Source organism: Trematomus bernacchii, unplaced genomic scaffold (assembly GCF_902827165.1).
Source record: "Trematomus bernacchii unplaced genomic scaffold, fTreBer1.1, whole genome shotgun sequence".
NCBI classification, from domain to species: domain Eukaryota; kingdom Metazoa; phylum Chordata; class Actinopteri; order Perciformes; family Nototheniidae; genus Trematomus; species Trematomus bernacchii.
The window spans coordinates 117,964-144,650 of record NW_022988111.1 but is presented as its reverse complement, the minus strand read 5'-3'; the positions used below and the strand labels follow the sequence as shown (position 1 = coordinate 144,650).

Sequence of the window (26,687 nt, the reverse complement as noted above, 5' to 3'; positions counted from 1 at the left end):
TCAAAGTTTAGTGTTTATACAAAAACTCATAGAACAGCATGAGATAAAACAATTAAAGTATAGTTTGTCAGAAAACAATATCATAGTATAATATGTAAACAAATATCACACAAAAAAAAACAAAACAACTTTATACCAAAAATGAAAACACCTCTAAACTTCTCAGAAATCCCACACCTGTGCAGGTGTATCAGAGGCAGAGATATTTTCCTGTGACAAAGATGCACAACGACTGAATGGTTGTTCCCTTTCCCCTTCTTCTATATTGTTAGGTAACATAAAGGAACACGTATAGTTCAAACTACTTTGTCCTGTCAAATTCTGCATTATTTTATTTAACTCATTTTGGTAGGAGATCCAGTTGCTGATTTTGGGGTATAGTCAAATGTGGATGATGTCCTTCCTGCCTTTACTCCATCCACCCTCTGTCTCTTTGTCCATTTCTTTGTCCTCACCTACTTACGTGTCTCGTTCATGTCCACACACCTGTTGGACGGACGGGGACATTTAGTTGCTAATGAGGGAACAAAGCCAACACAGTTTCAATGTGAGTTTTTATTATTTATTTTATTTAAGAGCTCAGGACAGATGCAGACAACAAACATCCAGACAAACACTTGAGTTCAAAAATAATTAGAGCACTAATTACAATTGGAACTCAACGTTATTATATTATAAAATTTAAAAAAAGCATCCCTCCAAAACCTGTACCAATAGTAATAATTCAACACAGTCTGAATGCCATTTAGTGTTTCAAAAAAGCCCCAAAACCTTTGTTTTACTACAAAAGGTTAAGGTCAATGTTTTATTAAATTCAAATATATATATTAAATGAAAATTAAATTAAATCTTGTGTCACATAAATTGTGACCAAAATGAAGTATTAATCAATTGAACATAATCTCACTCCTCCACCTCAGCGCCTGGCGGGACCTGGTGAATCTGAAAGAAGTTGTTATTACCCAGATCTAACCTAATATCTCTGATTGTGAGTTTGACTACTGCATAGTTGAAATCTGATGTTATTTTAGTTTTAAGATAACTATGGTCAACCAATTTAATCCAATTCTTTCTCAAAGTTTCAATTATTGTATCAGAGAACTCTGGGGGAAATTTGAGTGAGTCAATGTATTTCAAGCCATGCTCCAAATGCTGACTTTTCAGAAATCCTTCAGAACTATTAGCCAACCCGTGAAAACCATTGTGAGCAGACTTAAAGGCTTCTTGTACGTCTTTGTGTCTATCTTTAATATTTTCGTTAATAAGGGGAGGTTTATATTCTTGTTCTAATTTTTTTGTGTCCAGGGTAAAGCGGATTTCCGGGCACAAGTTAACATCTGGATAAAGAGCACTGTAACCAACTAACCAACTTGAGAAGTCATGTTGTCTTTTAAAGATACCTGGTCCACATAGTCCCCAAGGCACTTCGAAGCACACTTTAGTCACAATGCCAAATTGACTGTCCCATTGATAGGCTTTCTCTATAAGTTGAAACATACAGCCAGGTATTTTACCTCGGCTCTTTAAACATGGACTATTATAGGTATATATATAAATGTACCTAACTTTGGTTCCACATTTCTGCAAAAAATTATCTAGTTCTCCAATTAAAATTTCCTCACTGTGTTTTTTCTTACAAGGATCTGGATACTCAGCTTTAAAAATATTTCCTTTAAAATCTTCCATTACAACAACAGCATATGCATATTGTTTATGGTCGTTCTTAAGACGGTGTTTTAGGAACATTTGGAAAGGTCTGCCGGCACACGGTGCAGCAATACTGAATCCAGATTCTATTTCTGAATTACGTTTCATTACATGAATACAACGTAACTTATAGACATACATATGTAGTAGCTCATTTAAATTATCCATGGTGATTGGAATAACATTTGCAAGCAACACATTTTGTTTATTTGCTGTTGTTGATGTCCCTGAATTAGAATCAATGGCACCGGGACGATCTTCCTGATGCTGGTCTTTTTCCCTAGAAAATAAATATAAAGGTTTGACTTTATTCACAGGACAAAATCATATGCTTAAGATTGTTATTTAACTTTTAGCACAACAATGCTCCATGTACTGAATTCATAAAGCATATTGTCAAAAGCTAACAGATTGTCAATGGCTGATTTAACTTAGTTAAGTGTGCTAAAGGGCGATGTGTTGGATTGAAGATCTCTTCTTGTTGTGAATAGAAACAAACTATATATATATATATAATGCTATATACTGGAGTTCAGTACAATTACACAGCCAGGAGAAAAAAACGAAATGATCAGTTGCATAAGTTTACTTTCACATGTTTATATTTTGCATTGAGATCTGAAGAAGGTTTAGACAAAGATAAATAAAAACAAGCCGTTAAATATCAAGTTGTGGTGACGTGTTAAGTCTCTTTCTGTAACTTGAATGCAGACTGATCAATGTTAGAGAAAAATAAATATTAAAGTTCAGTATGATTGACTCATTCGACCCACGGAAAGCTGTATTTTTACATTTACCTGACTCAGTTTCATGGGACCCAATACCTAGTAACTACTACTTAACTAGTTTCAGTTAATACAGCATTTTATTTCTTAGACCATACCTTTGGGGTGAGGAGGGTTCTGGCTCGGTGGGAGGGGATGAAGACATCTCTTCACTCTCAGGCACTTGTGGATCTTGTTGTGTGCTTCTGTCCGTCTGAGTGGAGAAAACAGAACTTTATAGGCCAGTTTTTCAAAGTCACACGGAGAATATACAAACAAAACACAATACATATAGAAAAACAGAAAATGTATTGAAAATGTTCTGACTCACCAGATTTGGGTATGAGACCAGCCCATGCAGGGGCTGGCAGTCGTCGTGTCCAACAGAAACATTTACATCAAACTGGTCGATTGGATTTAGGTCAGTGGGATCAATATCACCTTCTCTCATCGAACATGGACTATAATGGGTGTTTAAATCATTGTTTTTAACTTCAGTTGGACGTCTCTGCAAAGTTTCATCTATATGTTCACATAAGATGCTCTCTGTGTGTGTTGCGACATCGCTTCGTTGAACCTCATCGAACATCTGAAATTCACCACTTTTCATTTCTGCAGCATATTGATTATCCTGATCCTTAAGACGTCTTTTTAAGGAAGGTGGCATGGCCGATGTTTCTTCTATACCTAAGTTACGTTTCATTTCTCGATTAATACTTGACTTTTTGTCAGAAACTTTTATAGCTTCATTATCCATGGTGATAGGTATAAGATTTGCAGTCGACATATTTTGTGTATTTGCTGTTGGTGATGTCCCTGAATTAGAATCAGTGGCACCGGGACGATCTTCCTGATGCTGGTCTTTTTCCCTACAAAATAAATATAAAGGTTTGACTTTATTCACAGGACAAAATCATATGCTTAAGATTGTTATTTAACTTTTAGCACAACAATGCTCCATGTACTGAATTCATAAAGCATATTGACAAAAGCTAACAGATTGTCAATGGCTGATTTAACTTAGCTAAGTGTGCTAAAGGGCGATGTGTTGGATTGAAGATCTCTTCTTGTTGTGAATAGAAACAAACCATATATATATAATGCTATATACTGGAGTTCAGTACAATTACACAGCCAGGAGAAAAAAACAAATGATCAGTTGCATAAGTTTACTTTCACATGTTTATATTTTGCATTGAGATCTGCAGCAGGTTTAGACAAAGATAAATAAAAACAAGCCGTTAAATATCAAGTTGTGGTGACGTGTTAAGTCTCTTTCTGTAACTTGAATGCAGAGTGATCAATGTTAGAGAAAAATAAATATTAAAGTTCAGTATGATTGACTCATTCGACCCACGGAAAGCTGTATTTTTAAGTTTACTTGACTCAGTTTCATGGGACCCAATACCTAGTAACTACTACTTAACTAGTTTCAGTTAATACAGCATTTTATTTCTTAGACGATACCTTTGGGGTGAGGAGGGTTCTGGCTCGGGGGGAGTGGATGAAGACATCTCTTCACTCTCAGGCACTTGTGGATCTTGTTGTGTGCTTCTGTCCGTCTGAGTGGAGAAAACAAAATGTTACCATCTTCTGATGTTAAAGTCTTTATTGTCATTAGTGGAAAACACGTCTGTTAGGAACGGCTGAATGCTTTGCCTGTGGTATTGCTGAGTGCACATTTGAGGTAGTGCTTCATTTTCTAAAGCTTCTTTTCCCATCCTGCATTTTAGTTTCAGTTAAACAAAGACCAACCTACAGTATGCAGGCGCAACAGTCTCGCACAACACTGTGCTTTTGTTTGAGCCCTGTATGTCAACATGTAAAGCTGAGCAATACTGTTCAAATTGAAAATGTTCAGTAAAAGTTACAACTTTTTTTGTTTGTTTCTGGAATGAAATCAAATAAAAAGAGATGTGTCTTACTTGTCCAGTATATTAATGCATGGAAAACGGAAATGATCTTCTATTCAAATGTTTCTGTAAAGTTTGATAAGCAGTTACAGAAAAAGCAGAAATGAAATGCTTAGTTCTCAAGCTCTTCATCGGTGCTCAAACAAATATGTATAAAAGTAGATAACCTAAGTAAACATTTTAATTTAAGACATAAAATAGTGCACAGGCTTAAGTAAATAAAAAATAAATGTGCTAAACAGATGTACAGTCATTTCAATATATATATATTTTTTTATATACAAATAAAATAATGTAGACTACCTGCATGGTGAGAAGGTCTGAACTCCTCTGGAGGAACAAAGAGACAGAACAGTTAGGTGGTAAAAAAATTAAAGTAAAAGTTTGTATGACTTTTTACGTTTTATTAGTTTTATGCTTATAACAGAACGTTATAGTTTTTCAAAGTTCTAAACCTAACCCTAACATGTTTGTAAACACTCTGTTTACAAACAAAACACAGTAGATGTAGATAACACTGAAAATGTATTGAACATGTTCTGACTCACCAGAGTTGGGTCCAAGACCCGCCAAAGCAGGGGCTGACAGTTGTCGTGACCAACAAAAAGATTCCACAGATACAAGTTGTTGTATTGTAATTTAGTTAAATCAAACTGGTCGATTAGATTTAAGTCAGTGTTTATTTTTATGAAAGTCACAAGATTTGCCAGCCCCTGCTTTGGATAAATTATAAATGTTCCTTTTACTCCTTTTCTTCTTCTTTCTGCACGGGTTTTTGAAAAACAAACTACCATCTGTTTTCAAAGAAACTGTATGAAGTGGCTGCTTATAAACCCTCCCTTAGCCAATCGGTGAGGCCAATCTTTGGTCGCCATGCCCAGTTTGCTTACGTATGCAGAGGTGTGGGAGCCTGATGTTTCTTATAGGTTTCACTTTCTTTTTTCTTCAAAAGGTGTGTACAACGAAACTTTCCTGCATCCCAAGGGGCAAAGGCAAAGCAGACAATCGACATACATTTAGTTTATTTATTTATGTAACTGTATTTCTCGTTCAAAGCACTCACTTTGTATGTTAACTTCCTGCCAGTAACTGATACAACTTAAAAAAGAGAATTACAAACAAAAATCCCAATATTTCAGAAAACATAAGGACTGTTTTCAGAGCTGGAAGAAGTACTCAGATTGTGTTTTTAATTCAAAGTAGAAGAACCAGAGTGTAGGAATACTCTGTTACAGATTTGCCCATTTAAGAGTAATATATATGATATGATTTTATTATAATAACCCTTATCCTTAATAACCAACCAAGGACCCCCCCCCCCCACACCGTATCACCTGAATCTCCTCCGAGAGCACCATTGTGTTCTTTTTAACCAAATATCTCTCAGAGGGGCGTGGGGAGTGGCTCCTTATATTCATCTAAAGTAACAGACAGAGAATCAGCACTTTTGAAACAGGGCTGAAACAGAGGGGATTATGGGATGCTACAATGATCTGTTTGGTATTTGGAGCAAAACACTTCAGAGACATGTTTAGTATATATCTGAGACCTATAATATATTGATGAAAAACAGTATAGGGGACCTTTAAGTGTTGATTATATTTCACATTATTAATCCAAATCTGTCAAGTAACTAAAGGTATTGAATAAATGTAGTGGAGTAAAAGTACAAGATTTACCTCTGAATTGTACAAAGTAGCTAAAAATGGAAATACTCAAGTAAAGTACAAGTACTTCACAATTGTACTTAAGTACTTGAGTAAACGTACTTAGGTACTTTCCACCACTGACTGTTTTTACAACCAAGTCCAAGTCAATTATATTCTAAATGTGTTACCCTTCAAGGTTTCAAGGCTTTTATTTGTCATACGTGCATAGCTACAGTGTAATTATGACGATGAAAATCTTAGGTCCCATGCTCCTCCAACAGTGCAATACAATAAAACAAAACAGATAAACACAACAAAATAGTGCAAGTAATAAGTAAATACAAAAGGAAAAATTGTAAAAAAGTGAAAAAGTGAAAAAGTGAAATAGTGCAAGTGATGGAATGATATATTAGATAAATAATTTCTAAGTAGCAACCAGATTAATGTTAAGATATTGTTTCAAGTTCAGGTGTTTAACAGTTGTTGTGGATAATTTAACCTCATCAATACTGTAAAGATGTACAATGAGAGTAATCAATAATAAACTGGTGAAAGCAAACAGAGTTGTCTTAGTAGTTTCTTTATGCAAGCTTGCAGGTACAGTCATGCAAAATACAAAAGTGGTTTGCAGGAGTGGACACAGAGGGAAATGTGTGTGTGTGATTTATAGAGGACCTGTTGCTGTGCAGACAAAGAAAGATAACATTTTCTGCTGACTGTTATCTTACAATGCTCTCATAAGGAACAAGAGTCTCATTGTTCAAATTGCCCTGTAGCACTCACATCTCATGTGATGAAGGTGCTTGAGAGACTGGTCTTGGCCCATCTCAGACCGCAGGTGAGATCATTCCTTGACCCTCTACAATTTGCCTACCAGCCTCACCTGGGAGTGGACGATGCCATTATTTACCTGCTGCAGCGTGCTCACTCATACCTGAATGGATCGGGTTGCACTGTGAGAATCACCTTTTTTGATTTCTCCAGCGCATTCAACACGATCCAGCCTCGGCTACTGAGTGACAAGCTGCAGGCTATGAGGGTAAACTCGTCCACCATCTCCTGGATTACCAACTACCTCACGGACAGACCACAGTACGTCCGGCTGGGCAGTGTGCTGTCTGATGTGGTGGTTGGTAGTATTGGAGCCCCACAGGAGACTGTGCCGTCTCCCTTCCTGTTCACCTTATACACCTCTGACTTTCAATACAACTCAGAGTCCTGCCACCTGCAGAAGTTTTCGGATGACTGCTGTGGTAGGGTGTATAAGGGATGGACGGGAGGAGGAGTACAGAGCGCTGGTGGGTGATTTTGTTGAGTGGACTGGAAGAAATCATCTGCTTCTGAATGTGGCCAAGACCAGAGAGATGGTCATTGATTTCAGGAGGAAGAGGACATCTCCTCCTCTGCCCCTGTGCATTCTAGGAGAGGATGTGGCTGTTGTGGAGGACTACAAGTACCTGGGAGTGCACTTACTGTAGACAATGGGCTGAACTGGAGGATCAACACTGACGCTGTGTACAAGAAGGGGATGAGCCGAGTCTATTTTCTGAGGAAGCTGAGATCCTTCAACGTATGCAGCAAGATGCTGGAGATCTTCTATCAGTCTGTGGTGGCTAGTGCACTCTTCTTTGCTGCGGTCTGCTGGGGGGGCAGCATAAGAGCAGGATCAATAAACTGATCAGGAAAGCTGGGTCAGTCATCGGCATTAAGCTGGACCCCTTTGAAGCTGTGGTGGAGAGGAGGACACTGAACAGGCTGTTGTCCATCATGGATAACCCCAGCCATCCTCTCCACCTGCAGCTGGACAGTCAACGGAGCTCCTTCTCCAACAGACTGCTGCAGCTCCCCTGTCTCAAGGACAGATACTGGAAAACATTCCTGCCCACTGCTATAATACTGTACAACAAATCACCTCTGGCTGGAAGAGAACTCTCTGCTCCATAGTTTCTCTAGAAATAAAACCACGTTGTACATTTTACAATTTGTAATACTCCATATTCCATATGTCATATATTTTGAATGTATATATATATATTTGTATATATAATATCTGCATGTATATTTTCTATTTTATTTTATTTTTCTTTCTATTCTTGTTTATTTTGTAGTTTTGTTTTATTGTAAAATGCCTTGTCTATTATGCTGCTGTAACAAAAACAATTTCCCAATTTGGGATCAATAAAGTACTATCTATCTATCTATCTATCTATCTATCTATCTATCTATCTATCTATCTATCTATCTATCTATCTATCTATCTATCTATCTATCTATCTATCTATCTATCTATCTATCTATCTATCTATCTATCTATCTATCTATCTATCTATCTATCTATCTATCTATCTATCTATCTATCTATCTATCTATCTATCTATCTATCTATCTATCTATCTATCTATCTATACGACCTTGGCAGGAAGCTACTGGGATACAACAGGTTGAGCTGACCAAGCAATTTTCTCAGCATAATATCATCATTTGGTTTTACCATAACTAGTAGTATAAGAAATTGCCACTACAGTCTTATGGCCTGTGGGATGAAACTGTCCCTGAGTCTGGTGGTTTTAGTCCGGATGCTGCGGTACCGCCTGCCAGACGGCAGCAGACAGAACAGTTTGTGGCTGGGGTGATGGGGGTCTTTTATAATCCTGAGGGCTTTCTTCCTGAGCCGCTGGGAGTAAAGATCCTCCATGGATGGCAGCTCCGTCCTGGTGATGTTCTGTGCAGTTTTCACCACCATCTGTAGAGTCTTCCGATTGAGGGCCGTGCAGCTGCCGTACCAGGCCGTGATGCAGCCAGTCAGGATACTCTCTATGGTGCACCTGTAGAAGTTGCAGAGTATCCTGGAGTCCATGTTGAACCTCCTTAGCCTGCAGAGGAAGAAGAGCCGCTGTCAAGCTTTTTTGGTGATGGTGGTGGTGTGAAGAACGTAGTCCCATTGATGGCGATGGGGGGCGTGACCCTCTCTCTGCTGCTTCCTGTAGTCCACAATCAACTCCTTGGTTTTGCTGACGTTTAGATGGAGGTTGTTATCCTGGCACCAAGATGTCAGGTTTTCGACCTCCTCTCTGTACGCCGTCTCGTTGCCGTCGGTGATCTGGCCGATGACGGTCGTGTTGTCAGCAAACTTCACGATGGTGTTGGAGATGTGTGAGCTTACAACCCTCCATTAGTAATGTTATATTTATTAATGAAACCCAATAATGTAAAAGCATTTGAGTCTAAAGATGCGAATCAAAATAGACTATCTTCACTCTAATTATTTTCAATCCCTTTTCTTTTCCAACTTCCAAATCAAGCAGCTGACTAAATGAGGTTTGCTTCTTTAATTTAACAAATAAATCAGATGTTGCCACAACAACTGTGAGCCAATCATCTCTTTCCTGTTTTTGTGCTTGTCAATGTTGGATTTGATTAGATTTCATTATAGGGGGAATACATTAGTGACCAACTATGCCACCTGGGGAATCTCACCCCATATACCAATACACTTAATCAACAAATAATATAAACACGTTCAGTGAACCAGTTTTAACAGATACATCATAATAAACTGGGTGTGTATATATTAAGCTTGTTAATGCAAAGGAAGTGGAAAGGATTGCTAGAAGGAAACTTTGGGAAAAATCCCCAAATGATGTTAAAATATACTATAAATATCAAATACCCACAGTTAGGCGGCTTTTAATATTACAGCCCATGATTGTTGAACAGCCTAAGAAAGACCAGAGGACCTGGCTTTTAATTGATATGTGTACTACTAAATCCAAGACCAAACTGGTTTTCACCTTGGCCAGGGTAAGTCAGTATGTTTTTCCAAGTAAATTCGAACCGCACCCATTGTTGCACCACAACAATGCATCATACTTTTGAGGAAACGAAAGTGAGAGGTATATTAAACGTAACACTCTGAATTCACTTGGCTGTTTCATGTACTTTTGTAAAGTGTTTTAACCAGTTTACTTCTTTCTAGTGCAGTATTTCTGTAACTGTAAAACATATTGATATTTCTAGCAATCATTCAAACTTTAGGTTGGCTTTTGAAAGTGTTTCAAAAGCCAAGAACAAAAATAAAAATGTTAACCAAGTAACATATAACTTTGTGATTGATGAACTTTTAAAAGCAGTAGAAGCCAATTCACACAGGACTGAATAAAACAAGAATACAATAAATAAATAATACAATCATACGATTATAATTCATACAAATTATTATTTAATATTTTTAACATACATTTATTTTTACTTTACTGAGAAAATCATGAAACAAAAGACAACAATGTGTGATTGTTTGAAGTTACATGAGTGTGAGCTTCAAGCTGAACTTGGATTCTCAGTCAGTTAAACCGTGGCTGTATTCCTTTCTGTGTCAATCCACATTTACAGGAAATCCTGCCCCCTTCTTTCAATCTAAGTTATGTTAGAGATTCTGTTCATTTAATTAAAAAAAGTATTGTGGTGTGGTGCATAGTTGTGCACCACACCCCTTTTCAGGGGCAGTCATTATGGTTTTGAATGAGCAGGAGCCTCTGTGGTCTGCTTCCACACTTCATCATCCTGCTTCTGGGTAAAGACATGCTCTATCTTGATTGTATTTTTTAAACCAATCACAATCTAAGCAAAGCTACAAGAAGGGTGCAGCCACCCCAGTGCCATTGCAAAAGAGTTAGCGCAGATTGCAGAAGGGGGGGTGAATGGAGATTGAGACAGAAAGGAAGTGGAAAAACACCAGGCTCCAAGACCCCTTGCCTCATCATCATCCTCTGGCTAGGGGACAAGGCAGGCAAGGAGGCTGGGGGTACCGGGACCCTCACTACTACAAATGACTTGGAAATAAGAGCGGCTTTCCCTCCTGGATCAGGAGAATAATTGTATCAACTCTTTATGCAAATTCAAGATACATTAACACTTAATAACTACATAAAAAGCTTGCACCCTTAATACACAAACATCAAAGTTCCATCTGTAAAGAAAATGTGTCTGTTACATTATTTCAAAAACACTTGCACATGCGCTTATCATGAATTTAATTATCATACAGAAAATACATTCCTGATCACATGTACAGTCATGTTATCTGATTTAAAAGCCAACTGCTCTGCAACAGCTGGTTCATACTGGCTCCTCTTTTCTTCCCAGCCAAGCGGTGTTGAGATAAAAACCATTGGTGTATGGATCTCAATGAAAACAATTCTGATACAATCACTGGAAATCACATTAAGACTCCTCTTCTTGCTTTGGGTTCCATTTGAAAGTAACTAAAGCATCGTCTCTCCACATGTCTTGTTATGTTTTGTATCTTGTCTGAGTCCATCCTCAAGTCTCCAGGTTACAGACGAGGTCATGTGGGGGACATTCTTCCTGCTCTTGGTGGCATCCAGAAGTTAATCAATGTCTTTAGGACCCCAACCTCTAGCCTCCCAGGTTGATATTCTGGGCTCCCTCAAAAATAATATCCTCCCCTCTGTCACGAACCTTGGAGTGACCTTCAATAGCGCTTTTAAATTCGATAAGCAGGTCAGCAGCGTAGTCAAAACCTGCTTTTTTTAAATACGACTATTGGCCAAGACCAAGTCGTTTTTATCGTTTGAGGACCTGGAAAGGGTTATTAACGCCTTTGTTTCCTCGAGGTTGGACTACTGCAACGCTCTGTACGTGGGTATGGACCAGGCCTCAATTAAACGCCTGCAGCTAGTCCAGAACGCAGCTGCACGTCTTCTTACTGGCCATAAAAAGCGTGACCACATCACCCCAATTCTGGCCTCACTACACTGGCTTCCAATTCGGTTCAGAATTGATTTTAAACTCCTTTTATTTGTTTTTAAAGCACTAAATGGGCTGGCTCCGGCCTATATAGCTGAACTCCTCCAGCGCTACACCCCAGCCAGAGCTTTAAGGTCTGCTGACCAGCTGCTGCTGGTAGTGCCCAAGACCAGGCTCAAAACCCGAGGGCACCGAGCCTTCGCAGCAGCTGGCCCGAGGCTCTGGAACACTCTGCCCCTCCATGTGAGGTCGGCCCAGACCCTAGGGGTTTTTAAATCTACTCTTAAGACACACTTCTTCTCCCTGGCCTTTTAGTCAGAGCGGAGCACGACTCCTGACTTTTCCTTGTGTTTTATTTTTTTAAATATCTGTTGTAATTTATTGTCTTTTATTGTGATTATAGAAATGTGTTTTTATGTGATTGTAGTTATTACATGTACAGCACTTTGGCCCGACCAAAAATCGTTTTTAAATGTGCTTTATAAATAAACCTTGATTTGATTTTGATTTGATTTAGATTCAGCTTTAACCCTCCAGTATCACTCTGGACATTTTTGTCCAGAGTGATACCGGACTTTGGTTGTGTTACTGCAAACTGATGGGTCTATAATTCACTGTTTTTAAATATGGACTACCCTAATTGACCATTCGGGACAAAAATGTCCTCTGCCAAAAACGTTGATAAAAACATTATATTAAAATATTTGTTTCACAAGATTTGTGGGTTTAATCTTTAAAGCAACTTCAGCCCTAATCAAAAATACCAAATATTTAATCATTTTCATGATTTTAACCCTTTAAATGCCATTTTGAATACATGAAATCACTGTTGTTTTTCATGATAAAAACAGAGAAAATTAGTTATTTTCCATATAATACATATCTGGGGATTGGCTTGCCGGTTGTCCGGAGCCTTGCTCAAAGGCACCACGGCAGGGCCCAGGATGTGAACTGGGACCTCTCCAAGTAGCAGTCCACACTCCATACTTTAAGTCTGGTGGGGGACTTGAACCGGCGACCCTACGGCTCCCAGAACAAGCCCCTACTGACTGAGCCACTGCCGGACAAAAAATGTAAATATTCAAGTAAAATACAAGTACTTCACAATTGTACTTAATTACAGTATTTAGGGACTTTCCACCACTCACTGTTTTCACAACCAAGTCCAAGTCAATTATATTCAAAATTTGATTATATTTGATTATAGGGGGAATACATTAGTGACCAACTATGCCACCTGGGGAATCTCACCCCAAATACCAATACACTTAATCAACAAATAATTGATTTTGGGTGAAGTAACTCCAGTAAATACTATATTCTTTCACCTTCCTCACTTCAATTGGCCCCCTTTTGTGTCTTCTGGGTTACTCCTGAATGGTTCTGGTTTAAAAAAGAACTCTCAAGTCTGGGTCCTCATCTGCACTTGACCATGATAGAAATCCTGAGTTGTTGTTTTCGGTGATCACCAAGCCAACTGGTGATCACCGAAAACAACAACTCAGGATTTCTATCATGGTCAAGTGCAGATGAGGACCCAGATTTGAGAGTTATTTTTTCTTTTACCCCTACACATCTGTCTGTCCCTACAGAGCGTTAGCTGCCCATGTTGCAGTTTTCCAGTCTCATTGATTCACCTCCTGTTGCTCTCATTGTGGCATTCTCAATAGAGGCTGATTTTGGGTGAAGTAACTCCAGTAAATACTCAACCCTGTCTCCTAAAAATTACGTTCCCACAGAACTAAACTGCATTCTCAATTACGTTTAGCTAGAAACGTATTTTCTCCCACGTTACGTTGGTTATGAACCTATCTCAAATACGTTTATTTTCTACATATCTTCTAGAAACATATTTTCTCCCACGTTACGTTTGTTATGAACGTATCTCAAATACGTTTATTTTCTACATATCTTCTAGAAACATATTTTCTCCCACGTTACGTTTGTTATGAACTTATCTCAAATACGTTTATTTTCTACATATCTTCTAGAAACATATTTTCTCCCACGTTACGTTTGTTATGAACTTATCTCAAATACGTTTATTTTCTACATATCTTTGCCATTTATTGTCTTGCTTATAATAATGATAATAGTCATTTATAAATATCATTTTAGAGCACACATTTGAAATCGACGATCGGGCTCGATATCCTATGGTTAAATTAAAATCAGTAGGCGAGGCTGTAATTTCGCCAGCTGCGAGGCAGAAAATAATAGTTTTAACATGCCAAAAAGCTGCTGTGTCGTTTATTGCACCTCAAACACCTCAAACTTCCTCTAAGGACAGCAGAAGAGCTCTGTGGCTTCAGGCTTGATCGCCGTTCAAATGACAGCGTTGGTTTCCCCAAAAGTGGGTGGGGCTGTAAAGTGACGTAGATTTTACTTTCATCTATTATTCAAAACCATTCTATTTATTCTAACGTAGATTACATGCCAGTGTTTTATCTTTTTATTAAGCGATTTGTTTCTGTTGTTTAACTGGGAATGTTTTCACATTGAACCGGAAGTACGTCACTTCACTTTGTCTTCTTCGTCCCTTTTACGGTCCAGACAATGCATGGCTCAGCGTAACAGACTGAACAGCGACCCCAGGTGTGTCTACATTGGAATTACATCTTCATTACTGAAGGAAAAATACTTTACCTAGTGTTTGTTAACTGGGTTTTTAATGCAGTTGGCTTTTCTTAATGGTTACAATATTGCTATGAGTTACAGTATATCTGAAGCAAATTATGTTTCTGAAGATGTGTAGTCAATTCCACCCTTCAATGTAGCATAAATGGAACAATACCGGAAACAGACGTAGGAAAGATCCTCAGCTCGCTGATTGGATGTTTTAGCCGCAATGCACGTTGGGATATGGTGTTTATGCGATGTGAAATCCGAAAACATTAAAAAAAAAAAAAAAAATACTTTATTCCGAGTGTTCTTGCTTTTCTCTTTGAAAGTCATCACATAACGGCATTGTAATACACGGTTCGGCCGCATTAAATATTACATATCTGCCATAGTTCTTTATGTATAGAGCCCTGATGAGAAGACTTCTGGACAAACAGGAAGAACTGCCGCCGAAACTGAATACGTGACGTGGATCATAAATATATCAACAATTAAACAACATCTTACATTTCTTTTCACAAAATACGTCTCCTTGCAGTATCAATACTAATTCGGCTGACTTTTATATTTGATCCAATTGGTAGATAGGTTATATTTACACCATAATGGTGCACAGCTGATAGAAAAGGACATAAGAATGTAAATACTGAGTTGAGAGAATAGTCAGGGGATTTGGGTGATGGGAGACACATCTATGGAATCACAATTTCAATAGCTTACCATTAAATGACGGATATACCTTTCTGTCTGTGATGTTTTACAAATCAGATATTAATGTGTAGAAGTAAAACATGAGAAATAATATAGCAATATCCTGTACAATTATGTAAAAACATGAATAAAACTACACATCTTCAGATGTTATACATACATAAGTGTCCTACACTAATAATACAAAGTTATTATTAGTATACTGTGTGTACCTTGTGTGCACCGCCTAGTGGTTAAAGCACGTTATTTAATTATTTTTGTTGAATAATGTTATTTTTGTTGAATAATGTTATTTGATGAATAAAATATTAAAAGTACATACTTTCATAGGGGGAAAGTAGAAGGTCAATGATAGAAATATAGAATATAAAAAATCAAGAAGATACTGTAAGTGATCTCTACAATAAAACAGTTTAGTGCCTGATGTACAAAGATATTAATATGAGGATGTGCAAAACAGACAAACTAATTAACCTTTATTAACACATTAAAGAATACTTTAGGTTAAGGTCTTCTTTCAAATAAGAAAAAAGCTTTGGGGGTATCTATCTACAGATAAATATTAAGCCTGACAAAGTACTTAACGTCTAATATATTGCTTTCCTGCAATGTTAACTGTGTGAAGCACTTATTTTAACTGATATTATATATATATTAATTATACTCTTATGTATGTAGATAGTATAAGACATGTGCAGAATTTGAGTTTAATGGTGGAGGTATACACACATATTGATAGATGTCTTGTAATGCACTGTTGAGGAACCTGTGACCCAAGTTTTTCATTAATTGCATAACTTCAACATAGTTGTGTATATGATATGTCAATAAACCTTAGAAAATCTTGAAAGGGATGTGCAAAATAGCTATTATATACAGTTTTTAATTAACTATTAGTAGAGAATAACGAGTAATGAATATACTTTAGAGATCTGCAGATAAATGTTTAGTCTTCTCAAGCACCAACTAATATCTCTCCTGATTGTTGACACTTGACAATCACCTTTCCCTGAATTTTACTCAGGTGTAACTAAAGTCTGCTTTAAGGGTTGTTTATATTTCACATCATTAATCAGAATCTGCAAAGTAACTAAAATAAATGTAGTGGAGTAAAAATACCAGGTTAACCTCTGAATTGTAGTGGAGTAGAATTACAAAGTAACAATGCTTTTTTTCACCCATTTATTAATTACATGTTTTACATTTGTACACACCAATTTGTTTCCTATCCCCTAAACCCCCAGGGCTGTACACAGTTTAATACTGTCAACTTCTAATTTTGGGAAAAACGAAAACGTCTTTTAAAACTACAATTCCCAGTAGAGGCGTGCCATAGAACATGTTGCGAAACCAGTGCGAAACACAATAGCCAGCATGTGTAGTTCTGGGGGGGCGTTTTCAAAGAGCTGTTTGGCGCTCGGCGTAACCTTGGCGCACTGCCACTCCAACATCCAATCCCAGAGCTTGAAGATTAATCACGGGGTTTGTCAACGGGACTGTAGTCCCAAACGATAGCTGGGGATTATGGGTAGTGTAGTGTCTTCGGCCATCCTAAACTCTGATTTTTTTTTTCGGATTTCATATCGCATTAACACCATATCCCGACGTGCATTGCGGCTAAAACATCCAATCAGCGAGCTGAGGATCTTTCCTACGTCACTTTACAGCCCCGCCCACTTTTGGGGAAACCAGCTGTCATTTGAACGGCGATCAAGCCTGAAGCCACAGAGCTCTTCTGTTGTATACTGTCCTTTCTTCTAAGAGGAAGTACAGAAACACGTAACTCTGGATTTGTTTTAATGTTTGAGGTGCAATAAACGACACAGCAGCTTTTTGGCATGTTAAAACTATTATTTTCTACCTCGCAGCTGGCGAAATTACAGCCTCGCCTCCTGATTTTAATTTAACCATAGGATATCGAGCCCGATCGTCGATTTCAAATGTGTGCTCTAAAATGATATTTATAAATGACTATTATCATTATTATAAGCAAGACAATAAATGGCAAAGATATGTAGAAAATAAACGTATTTGAGATAAGTTAATAACAAACGTAACGTGGGAGAAAATATGTTTCTAGAAGATATGTAGAAAATAAACGTATTTGAGATAAGTTCATAACAAACGTAACGTGGGAGAAAATATGTTTCTAGAAGATATGTAGAAAATAAACGTATTTGAGATAAGTTCATAACCAACGTAATGTGGGAGAAAATACGTTTCTAGCTAAACGTAATTGAGAATGCAGTTTAGTTCTGTGGGAACGTAATTTTTAGGAGACATGGGGTGTTTCTCAATCGCGAGAACGCTTGCTTGGTAGCACATGTCTGCCGAGCATCTTGCTTCAGAAGCGAGTCAAGAATACTTCCTGGCATTCGGAAAACGAAGTGTGGAACACGCTAGCAAGTGTGCAGGTGTGCGTCATATGAGAGGCCCCGCCTTACATCTTCCACCACAGATTTGGGGAAATTGGTCCGTGCGCAAAGCATTGTGGGCATTTTAAGACCGCGGAGTCTACTCATGTGCAGACTCGATATTTCTCCAAACGGAGTACGCCGGGCTCGGTAGATTTCCAAGTATACTGGAGATTGGAACAGTACTTCGGCGGCACTCGATGACGTAGTATGCTTGAAATAGTGGCTCTGAAGCAGCTTTACTCGCGATTGAGAAACACCCAGGGTTGCAACACTACATTCTTTCTCCTTCCTCAATACAATTGGCGCCATTTTGTGTCTTCTGGGTTACTCCTGAATGGTTCTTAAAAAAAACTCTCTTGGTGCTTTCAAGTCTGAGTCCTCATCTGCACTTGACCATGATAGAAATCTTGAGTTGTTGTTTTCGGTGATCACCAGTTGGCTTTAAGTTTACTGTGCCTGAGTTTTTTTTCTTTTTAACTGAGGGGAAAGAAGGTGGTTGAAACATCCTCATTGCTGTTTCACACGTAAAGGTCGCCACTTATAACTACAGCTCTGCTCACCCCCCATGTCCTAGCTTATGCAGTTGTCTTGCTTTACTGGAGGACTTTGATCAAAACTGTTTTGGTTCTCTTTTTTAACTTCTTGCATATTGGGCATCTCAGCTTGTGGAAGAGTTCAGCTTCCCTGCAGCGGCCTGTTTACCTCCCGAGTGAGTCTGACTCTGCTAAGTTAACGTCTCGCTCTCAGCAACTTGCTTCCTCACTGCTTTAATATGACTTTCATCTCATACAGTACTGCTGATGGAGTGGTTTGTTTAGTGTCGGCTTAGTTATCCTGCATATAGACTCCACCCTGTTATTTAACACACTTCTGTTCTTTTGGTCATAAGATGTTGGTAAAAAGTATGTTTGGTTGTTCATAGCCAGGCCTCTTAGGGTAAAGCTGTAACCCCCGTTCAATACAGTAGTCATGTGAGCAACATATCTGCTTTCACCACAGTAGAGGTGTGTGTGTATTGTTTGTGTTCAACATTAGAAAGTCACAGAGTAGCTCTGCACTTTCCCCCTCCTTTTCCCCAGCTGCGTGGTGACACTCTGCCTCGTTGTAATATCTATATCATAACCAGGATTAAGCGAAGCAATATGGAAATAATTGAACCAAAATCAACATCAGGAGACAGAGGAATTTGTTTCTGATCCCCGTGCTGTTGTTCCAGATGTGGAGGAAGTGTCAGACCAGGCTCCAGGTGTTTCTCAACATACTGGACTTGTGTTCTGTGGTGGGCTCTTCTGGTTGCCAGCCACTGCCTTTATGGTGGTTTCTTCCAAGAGCTCTAATGAGAGATTTAAAAGCATGATACTACTTCTGCACTCAGCACTGCTGTCTGCGGAGTAACACTAGTTTGAACCCCTAGGGGGAGACAAACCCCACCTCAACTGCTGGCAGAGTTAATAAATAAGATGTGAACACAATGTAAATAATAATCTTCACTGTATAAACAGTATAAGCTTGCTTGCCTTACTCATTCTCTGGGCTCAAAAACATTCAATGTTTTAATAATTTGTGTGCTTTTTTTAATTCTTACTCTTGACCAATCTTATGTTTTGAGACCTGAAGAAGCTGGAACTCCAGTGTGGACTTCTGGTGTTAGACGTCTTCATTTTTGTATTTAATTTTTGTATATTTAACATGTTTTTTTGTATTTTCTTGTTGTTTTTAACTTCTCTTCCTCACAAAGTAGGAAATAACAGACTGAGTATAAACTGTTGTTTGCACATATCGTGCTAAGTACTCTACTCAGACCGGTTCTTAAGTATTTAGGACCAACAGTCTGTTTACAACATACAAAAGACATGATTTCTTATCAGGATTCAACCCTTTGTTTTGATCTTGTGTCCATGCCATTTGCAGAAATGTGTTAATTTATTTCCTCTGTTTGAAATCAATCCTGTATACAGGGATTTTCATTTGTATATGGTTTGTGCCAATTCTTAAAGCTCCATGTGAAAAATAATGACAATGTGTGCTGAGACAATGGTATCTGACAAGGTCATGTATCAGTAATGAAACTACTAATAAAGGAAATCAAATCAGAGGGTCACTATCTTTTGTGCTGTTGAAAACAATCCCTGTGTAGCTGGAGGAAGGAGCAACCTCCATATATCTTGGTTTATTAAAAAAACTAAATTAAAACAATCAAATAAATACGACTTTTGTAATGTAACGCAGTGCTCTGATTTTGCACTGTTGTGTCTGAAGTGAAAGCAGCTGGAGAATGACTTGGTTCTGAAAAAAGGCATAGTCATAGTTCAGGCATCTTTACGTCAAAAAACACAGTAACTCAAAAATATAGAAAATCATAGTGTAGTATTTTTAAAAACTATAAAATACCATAAAAAGGTATAGTATAGCATGTTTAACAAAATTCAAACGAGTTTGTCGTAAAAAACTGTTTAGTGTGTCCAAAAATATCAGAAAACAAGTCATAGCATATTGTGTTTAAAAAAAAAGTCAAAATATAGTCTTTTCAAAAATATTTAAAACTATGGTATTGTATTTTGAAATGTATCCAAAAGAAATATCTGAGTAGTATCTGGAAAAAAATGTAAATTTGTTGAAAGAAATCTTGAAAATCAAGCCGGTTTGACGAAAAAAGTCAAAGCATATAATGTGGAAAAATATCATAAAAGAATTCAAAGTTTATTTTGGCGAAAAAAATGAAATTAATGTATGTAGTACAATGTCATAGAATATCATAGTATAGTATGTTGTGAATATAATACAAAATCATACTATACGATGATCCCATGATCATACATTACATTTTTCAACATACTATACTATTATGGTATGTTGAAAAATGTAAAGTCAAAGTATAGTATGTTGAAAGATATCATAGAAAATGTTACTGTCGTGTTTCATAAGATATCTGAGAAAAGGTCATAGCATGACTTTCCATTTAGCTGACGCTTTTATCCAAAGCGACTTAGAATAATAGCAAATTGTATAATATTTAAACAAAAACATCATAGTATATATGTAAGTAGGAGAAGGTGAAGTGTCTTGCCCAGGGACACAACGACATGCTGACTGTAGTGGGGTTTGAACCTGTGCTCCCCTGATCTGAACACCAACGCAATATTCCACTACGCCACACACCTCCCTTTAAAACATGTTTTATAGTATAACATGTGAAAAAAAGTAATTGTAGAGTAGGTCAAAAATATCTTAAAAAGTCTAAAAGTATATCATGTTGAGAAAATTCATCGTAAAGTATTTGAAAATAGAGCATAGTAAAAAAAGACATAGTATATTATGTACAAAAAAAGTAAAAGTTGAGTGTTTATACAAAAACTCATAGAACAGCATGAGATAAAACAATTAAAGTATAGTTTGTCAGAAAACAATATCAGAGTATAATATGTAAACAAATATCACACAAAAAACCAAAACAACTTTATACCAAAAATGAAAACACCTCCAAACTTCTCAGAAATCCCACACCTGTGCAGGCGTATCAGAGGCAGAGATATTTTCTTGTGACAAAGATGCACAACGACTGAATGGTTGTTCCCTTTCCCCTTCTTCTATATTGTTAGGTAACATAAAGGAACAAGTATAGTTCAAACTACTTTGTCCTGTCAAATTCTGCATCCTTTTATTTAACTCATTTTAGTAGGAGATCCAGTTGCTGATTTTGGGGTATAGTCAAATGTGGATGATGTCCTTCCTGCCTTTACTCCATCCACCCTCTGTCTCTTTGTCCATTTCTTTGTCCTCGCCTACTTACGTGTCTCGTTCATGTCCACACACCTGTTGGACAGACGGGGACATTTAGTTGCTAATGAGGAAACAAAGCCAACACAGTTTCAATGTGAGTTTTTATTATTTATTTTATTTAAGAGCTCAGGACAGATGCAGACAACAAACCTCCAGACAAACACTTGAGTTCAAAAATAATTAGAGCACTAATTACAATTGGAACCCAACGTTATTATATTATTATTAAAAAAATGAATGCCATTTAGTGTTTAAAAAAAAAACCAATACCTTTGTTTAACTACAAAAGGTTAAGGTAAATGTTTTGTTAAATTCAAATACATATTTCTTTACATATTTCAAAATATAGTAATGACAATAAAAATACATTTTGTATCACATAATAAATTGTGATCAAAATGAAGTTTTAATCAATTGAACATAATCTCACTCCTCCACCTCAGGGCCCGGCGGGACCTGATAAATCTGAAAGAAGCCACTGTCACCCAGATCTAACCTAAGATCTCTGACAAAGAGTTTAACGACTGCATTGTTGAAATATGATGTTATTTTTTGAATAATGAGAGACATTGAACTATCGTTAACCATTTGATCCCAATTATTTGTCAAAATGTCAATGATTTCATCATGGACCTCTGGGGGAAATGTGAGTGACTTGATGTATTCCCCTCCATTCTCCAAATGCTGACTTTTTTTCCGCCTTTTTTCCGCCTTATCCTGAAGTTTACTGAGAATAGATTCAATAGTTTTCTTGAGTTTTTCTTTTCTTTTAACCTTTCCGATAAGACGGAATATAGCCTTATTATCTTGTCTGAATTTGTTGTCCAGTGTAAAGCGATGTTCCTTGCACAAGTCAACATATAGATGAAAAGCACTGCTGGTACATGAGACCTCAGAATACAGGAGATCTTTAAAGATATCTGGTCCATTTAGTCCCCAAGGCTTTTTGAAGAACACTATAGTGTTAATGCCAAATTCACTGTGCCATTGACGGGCTTTCTCTACAAGATGTAACATACAGGGATTTTTATCTTTCTTATCTTTATCTTTCTTATCTTTATCTTTCTTATCTATCTTATGTTCTCTCATCAAACATGGACTATTAAGGGTGAACATATAAATGTTTTTAACTTCAATTCCACATAACTGCAAAGTTTCATCTATATTTGTGCATAAGACTCTCTCTGTGTGTGTTGTGACATCGCTTCGTTGTATCACATTGAACATCCGAATTTCACCACTTTTCATTTCTATAGCACCAAATGCATATTGATTATCCTTATCCATAAGAGGGAGTTTTAAGAAAGGTGGCATGGCCTTATAAATACTGCATCCTTCTTCTATTTCTGAATTAAGTGTCATTACAAGATTAAAAAGTAAGTTTTTGTCAAAATTTTTTATTAGTTTCTTATAAATGTTCATGGCCCTTGGTATACGATCTTCCTTATGATGGTCTTTAAGATGGTGTTTTGGCAAAGGTCTATTGCACCACGCTGCATAAATACTGAATCCAGGTTCTGTTTTTAAATATTTGTTCATGATTTCTGTTGGAGACAGTTGCTTTTTGTCAGAAACATTTGTTTGTTGCTCAGAATTATCCATGTAACGCTTACTATATTTTCTCTGTCTCCGAATAAAAATGCTGTAATTTGGTATAAGATTTGCATTCGACATATTTTGTTTATTTGCTGTTGTTGATGTCATTGAATTAGAATCAGTGGCACAGGGAGGATGTTCCTGAAGCTGGTCTTCTTCCCTACAAAATAAATATAAAGGTGTTAAGGACAAAATCATATGCTTAAGATTGTTATTTAACTTTTAGCACAACAATGCACCGTGCACTGAATTCATAAAGCATATTGTCAAAAGCTAACAGATTGTCAATGGCTGATTTAACTTTGCGTGTGCTAAAGGGCGATGTGTTGGATTGAAGATCTCTTCTTGTTGTGAATAGAAACAAACTGTATATATATATAATGCTATATACTGGAGTTCAGTACAATTACACAGCCAGGAGAAAAAAACGAAATCATCAGTTGCATAAGTTTACTTTCACATGTTTATATTTTGCATTGAGATCTGCAGAAGGTTTAGACAAAGATAAATAAAAACAAGCTGTTAAATATCAAGTTGTGGTGACGTGTTCAGTCTCTTTCTGTAACTTGAATGCAGAGTGATCAATGTTAGAGAAAAATAAATATTAAAGTTCAGTATGATTGACTCATTCGACCCACGGAAAGCTGTATTTTTACATTTACCTGACTCAGTTTCATGGGACCCAATACCTAGTAACTACTACTTAACTAGTTTCAGTTAATACAGCATTTTATTTCTTAGACCATACCTTTGGGGTGAGGAGGGTTCTGGCTCGGTGGGAGGGGATGAAGACATCTCTTCAGTCTCAGGCACTTGTGGATCTTGTTGTGTGCTTCTGTCCGTCTGAGTGGAAAAAACAGAACTTTATAGGCCAGTTTTTCAAAGTCACACGGAGAATATACAAACAAAACACAATACATGTAGAAAAACAGAAAATGTATTGAAAATGTTCTGACTCACCAGATTTGGGTATGAGACCAGCCCATGCAGGGGCTGGCAGTCGTCGTGTCCAACAGAAACATTTACATCAAACTGGTCGATTGGATTTAGGTCAGTGGGATCAATATCACCTTCTCTCATCGAACATGGACTATAATGGGTGTTTAAATCATTGTTTTTAACTTCAGTTGGACGTCTCTGCAAAGTTTCATCTATATGTTCACATAAGATGCTCTCCGTGTGTGTTGCGACATCGCTTCGTTGAACCTCATCGAACATCTGAATTTCACCACCTTTCATTTCTGCAGCATATTGATTATCCTGATCCTTAAGACGTCTTTTTAAGGAAGGTGGCATGGCCGATGTTTCTTCTATACCTAAGTTACGTTTCATTTCTCGATTAATACTTGACTTTTTGTCAGAAACTTTTATAGCTTCATTATCCATGGTGATTGGTATAAGATTTGCAGTCGACACAATTTGTTTATTTGCTGTTGTTGACGTCATTGAATTAGAATCAGTGGCACCGGGACGATCTTCCTGATGCTGGTCTTTTTCCCTAGAAAATAAATATAAAGGTTTGACTTTATTCAAAGGACAAAATCATATGCTTAAGATTGTTATTTAACTTTTAGCACAACAATGCTCCATGTACTGAATTCATAAAGTGTATTGTCAAAAGCTAACAGATTGTCAGTGGCTGATTTAACTTAGTTAAGTGTGCTACAGGGCGATGTGTTGGATTGAAGATCTCTTCTTGTTGTGAATAGAAACAAACTGTATATATATATATATAATGCTATATACTGGAGTTCAGCACAATTACACAGCCAGGAGAAAAAAAACAAATGATCAGTTGCGTAAGTTTACTTTCACATGTTTATATTTTGCATTGAGATCTGCAGAAGGTTTAGACAAAGATAAATAAAAACAAGCTGTTAAATATCAAGTTGTGGTGACGTGTTGAGTCTCTTTCTGTAACTTGAATGCAGAGTGATCAATGTTAGAGAAAAATAAATATTAAAGTTCAGTATGATTGACTCATTCGACCAACGGAAAGCTGTATTTTTACATTTTCCTGACTCAGTTTCATGGGACCCAATACCTAGTAACTACTACTTAACTAGTTTCAGTTAATACAGCATTTTATTTCTTAGACGATACCTTTGGGGTGAGGAGGGTTCTGGCTCGGGGGGAGTGGATGAAGACATCTCTTGACTCTCAGGCACTTGTCGATCTTGTTGTCTGCTTCTGTCCGTCTGAGTGGAGAAAACAAAATGTTACCATCTTCTGATGTTAAAGTCTTTATTGTCATTAGTGGAAAACACGTCTGTTAGGAACGGCTGAATGCTTTGCCTGTGGTATTGCTGAGTGCACATTTGAGGTAGTGCTTCATTTTCTAAAGCTTCTTTTCCCATCCTGCATTTTAGTTTCAGTTAAACAAAGACCAACCTACAGTATGCAGGCGCAACAGTCTCGCACAACACTGTGCTTTTGTTTGAGCCCTGTATGTCAACATGTAAAGCTGAGCAATACTGTTCAAATTGAAAATGTTCAGTAAAAGTTACAACTTTTTTTGTTTGTTTCTGGAATGAAATCAAATAAAAAGAGATGTGTCTTACTTGTCCAGCATATTAATGCATGGAAAACGGAAATGATCTTCTATTCAAATGTTTCTGTAAAGTTTGATAAGCAGTTACAGAAAAAGCATTTGATGGAAATGAAATGCTTAGTTCTCAAGCTCTTCATCAGTGCTCAAACAAATATGTATAAAAGTAGATAACCTAAGTAAACATTTTAATTTAAGACATAAAATAGTGCACAGGCTTAAGTAAATAAAAAATAAATGTGCTAAACAGATGTACAGTAATTTCAATATATATATATTTTTTTATATACAAATAAAATAGTGTAGAGTACCTGCATGGTGAGAAGGTCTGAACTCCTCTGGAGGAACAAAGAGACAGAACAGTTAGGTGGTAAAAAAATTAAAAGTAAAAGTTTGTATGGCTTTTTACGTTTTATTAGTTTTATGCTTATCATAACAGAACGTTATAGTTTTTAAAAGTTCTAAACCTAACCCTAACATTTTTGTAAACACTCTGTTTACAAACAAAACACAGTAGATGTAGATAACACTGAAAATGTATTGAACATGTTCTGACTCACCGGAGTTGGGTCCAAGACCCGCCAAAGCAGGGGCTGACAGTTGTCGTGACCAACAAAAAGATTCCACAGATACAAGTTGTTGTATTGTAATTTAGTTCAATCAAACTGGTCGATTAGATTTAAGTCAGTGTTTATTTTAATGAAAGTCACAAGATTTGCCAGCCCCTGCTTTGGATAAATTCTAAATGTTCCTTTTACTCCTTTTCTTCTTCTTTCTGCACAGGTTTTTGAAAAACAAACTACCATCTGTTTTCAAAGAAACTGTATGAAGTGGCTGCTTATAAACCCTCCCTTAGCCAATCGGTGAGGCCAATCTTTGGTAGCCATGCCCAGTTTGCTTACGTATGCAGAGGTGTGGGAGCCTGATGTTTCTTATAGGTTTCACTTTTGTTTTTCTTCAAAAGGTGTGTACAATGAAACTTTTCCTGCATCCCAAGGGGCAAAGGCAAAGCAGACAATCGACATACATTTAGTTTATTTATTTATGTAACTGTATTTCTCGTTCAAAGCACTCACTTTGTATGTTAACTTCCTGCCAGTAACTGATACAACTTAAAAAAGAGAATTACAAACAAAAATCCCAATATTTCAGAAAATATAAGGACTGTTTTCAGAGCTGGAAGAAGTACTCAGATTGTGTTTTTAATTAAAAGT

At 37.1% G+C, this 26,687-nt stretch overlaps 1 protein-coding gene across 9 annotated transcripts; it reads right to left on the bottom strand.

The window, feature by feature from the left end:
- Positions 1-26,289, bottom strand: LOC117475741. Of its 9 annotated transcripts, XM_034122070.1 has the most exons (9): positions 26,034-26,289; positions 25,785-25,811; positions 25,029-25,123; positions 23,886-24,423; positions 23,674-23,768; positions 2,803-3,340; positions 2,591-2,685; positions 1,063-1,987; positions 538-1,023 (listed from the first exon to the last, which is right to left on the bottom strand). In XM_034122070.1, the coding sequence occupies exons 2-9, from the start codon at positions 25,788-25,790 to the stop codon at positions 904-906; spliced, it is 2,412 nt and encodes an 803-aa protein (XP_033977961.1). In that variant the 5' UTR covers positions 25,791-25,811; positions 26,034-26,289; the 3' UTR covers positions 538-903. The 9 variants fall into 9 exon arrangements, with proteins under 9 accessions (XP_033977967.1, XP_033977961.1, XP_033977958.1 ...); XM_034122076.1 differs by lacking the exons at positions 538-1,023; positions 1,063-1,987 and adding an exon at positions 1-486; XM_034122067.1 differs by having other exon boundaries at positions 538-1,987.
- Between the last annotated feature and the right edge of the window lie 398 nt (positions 26,290-26,687).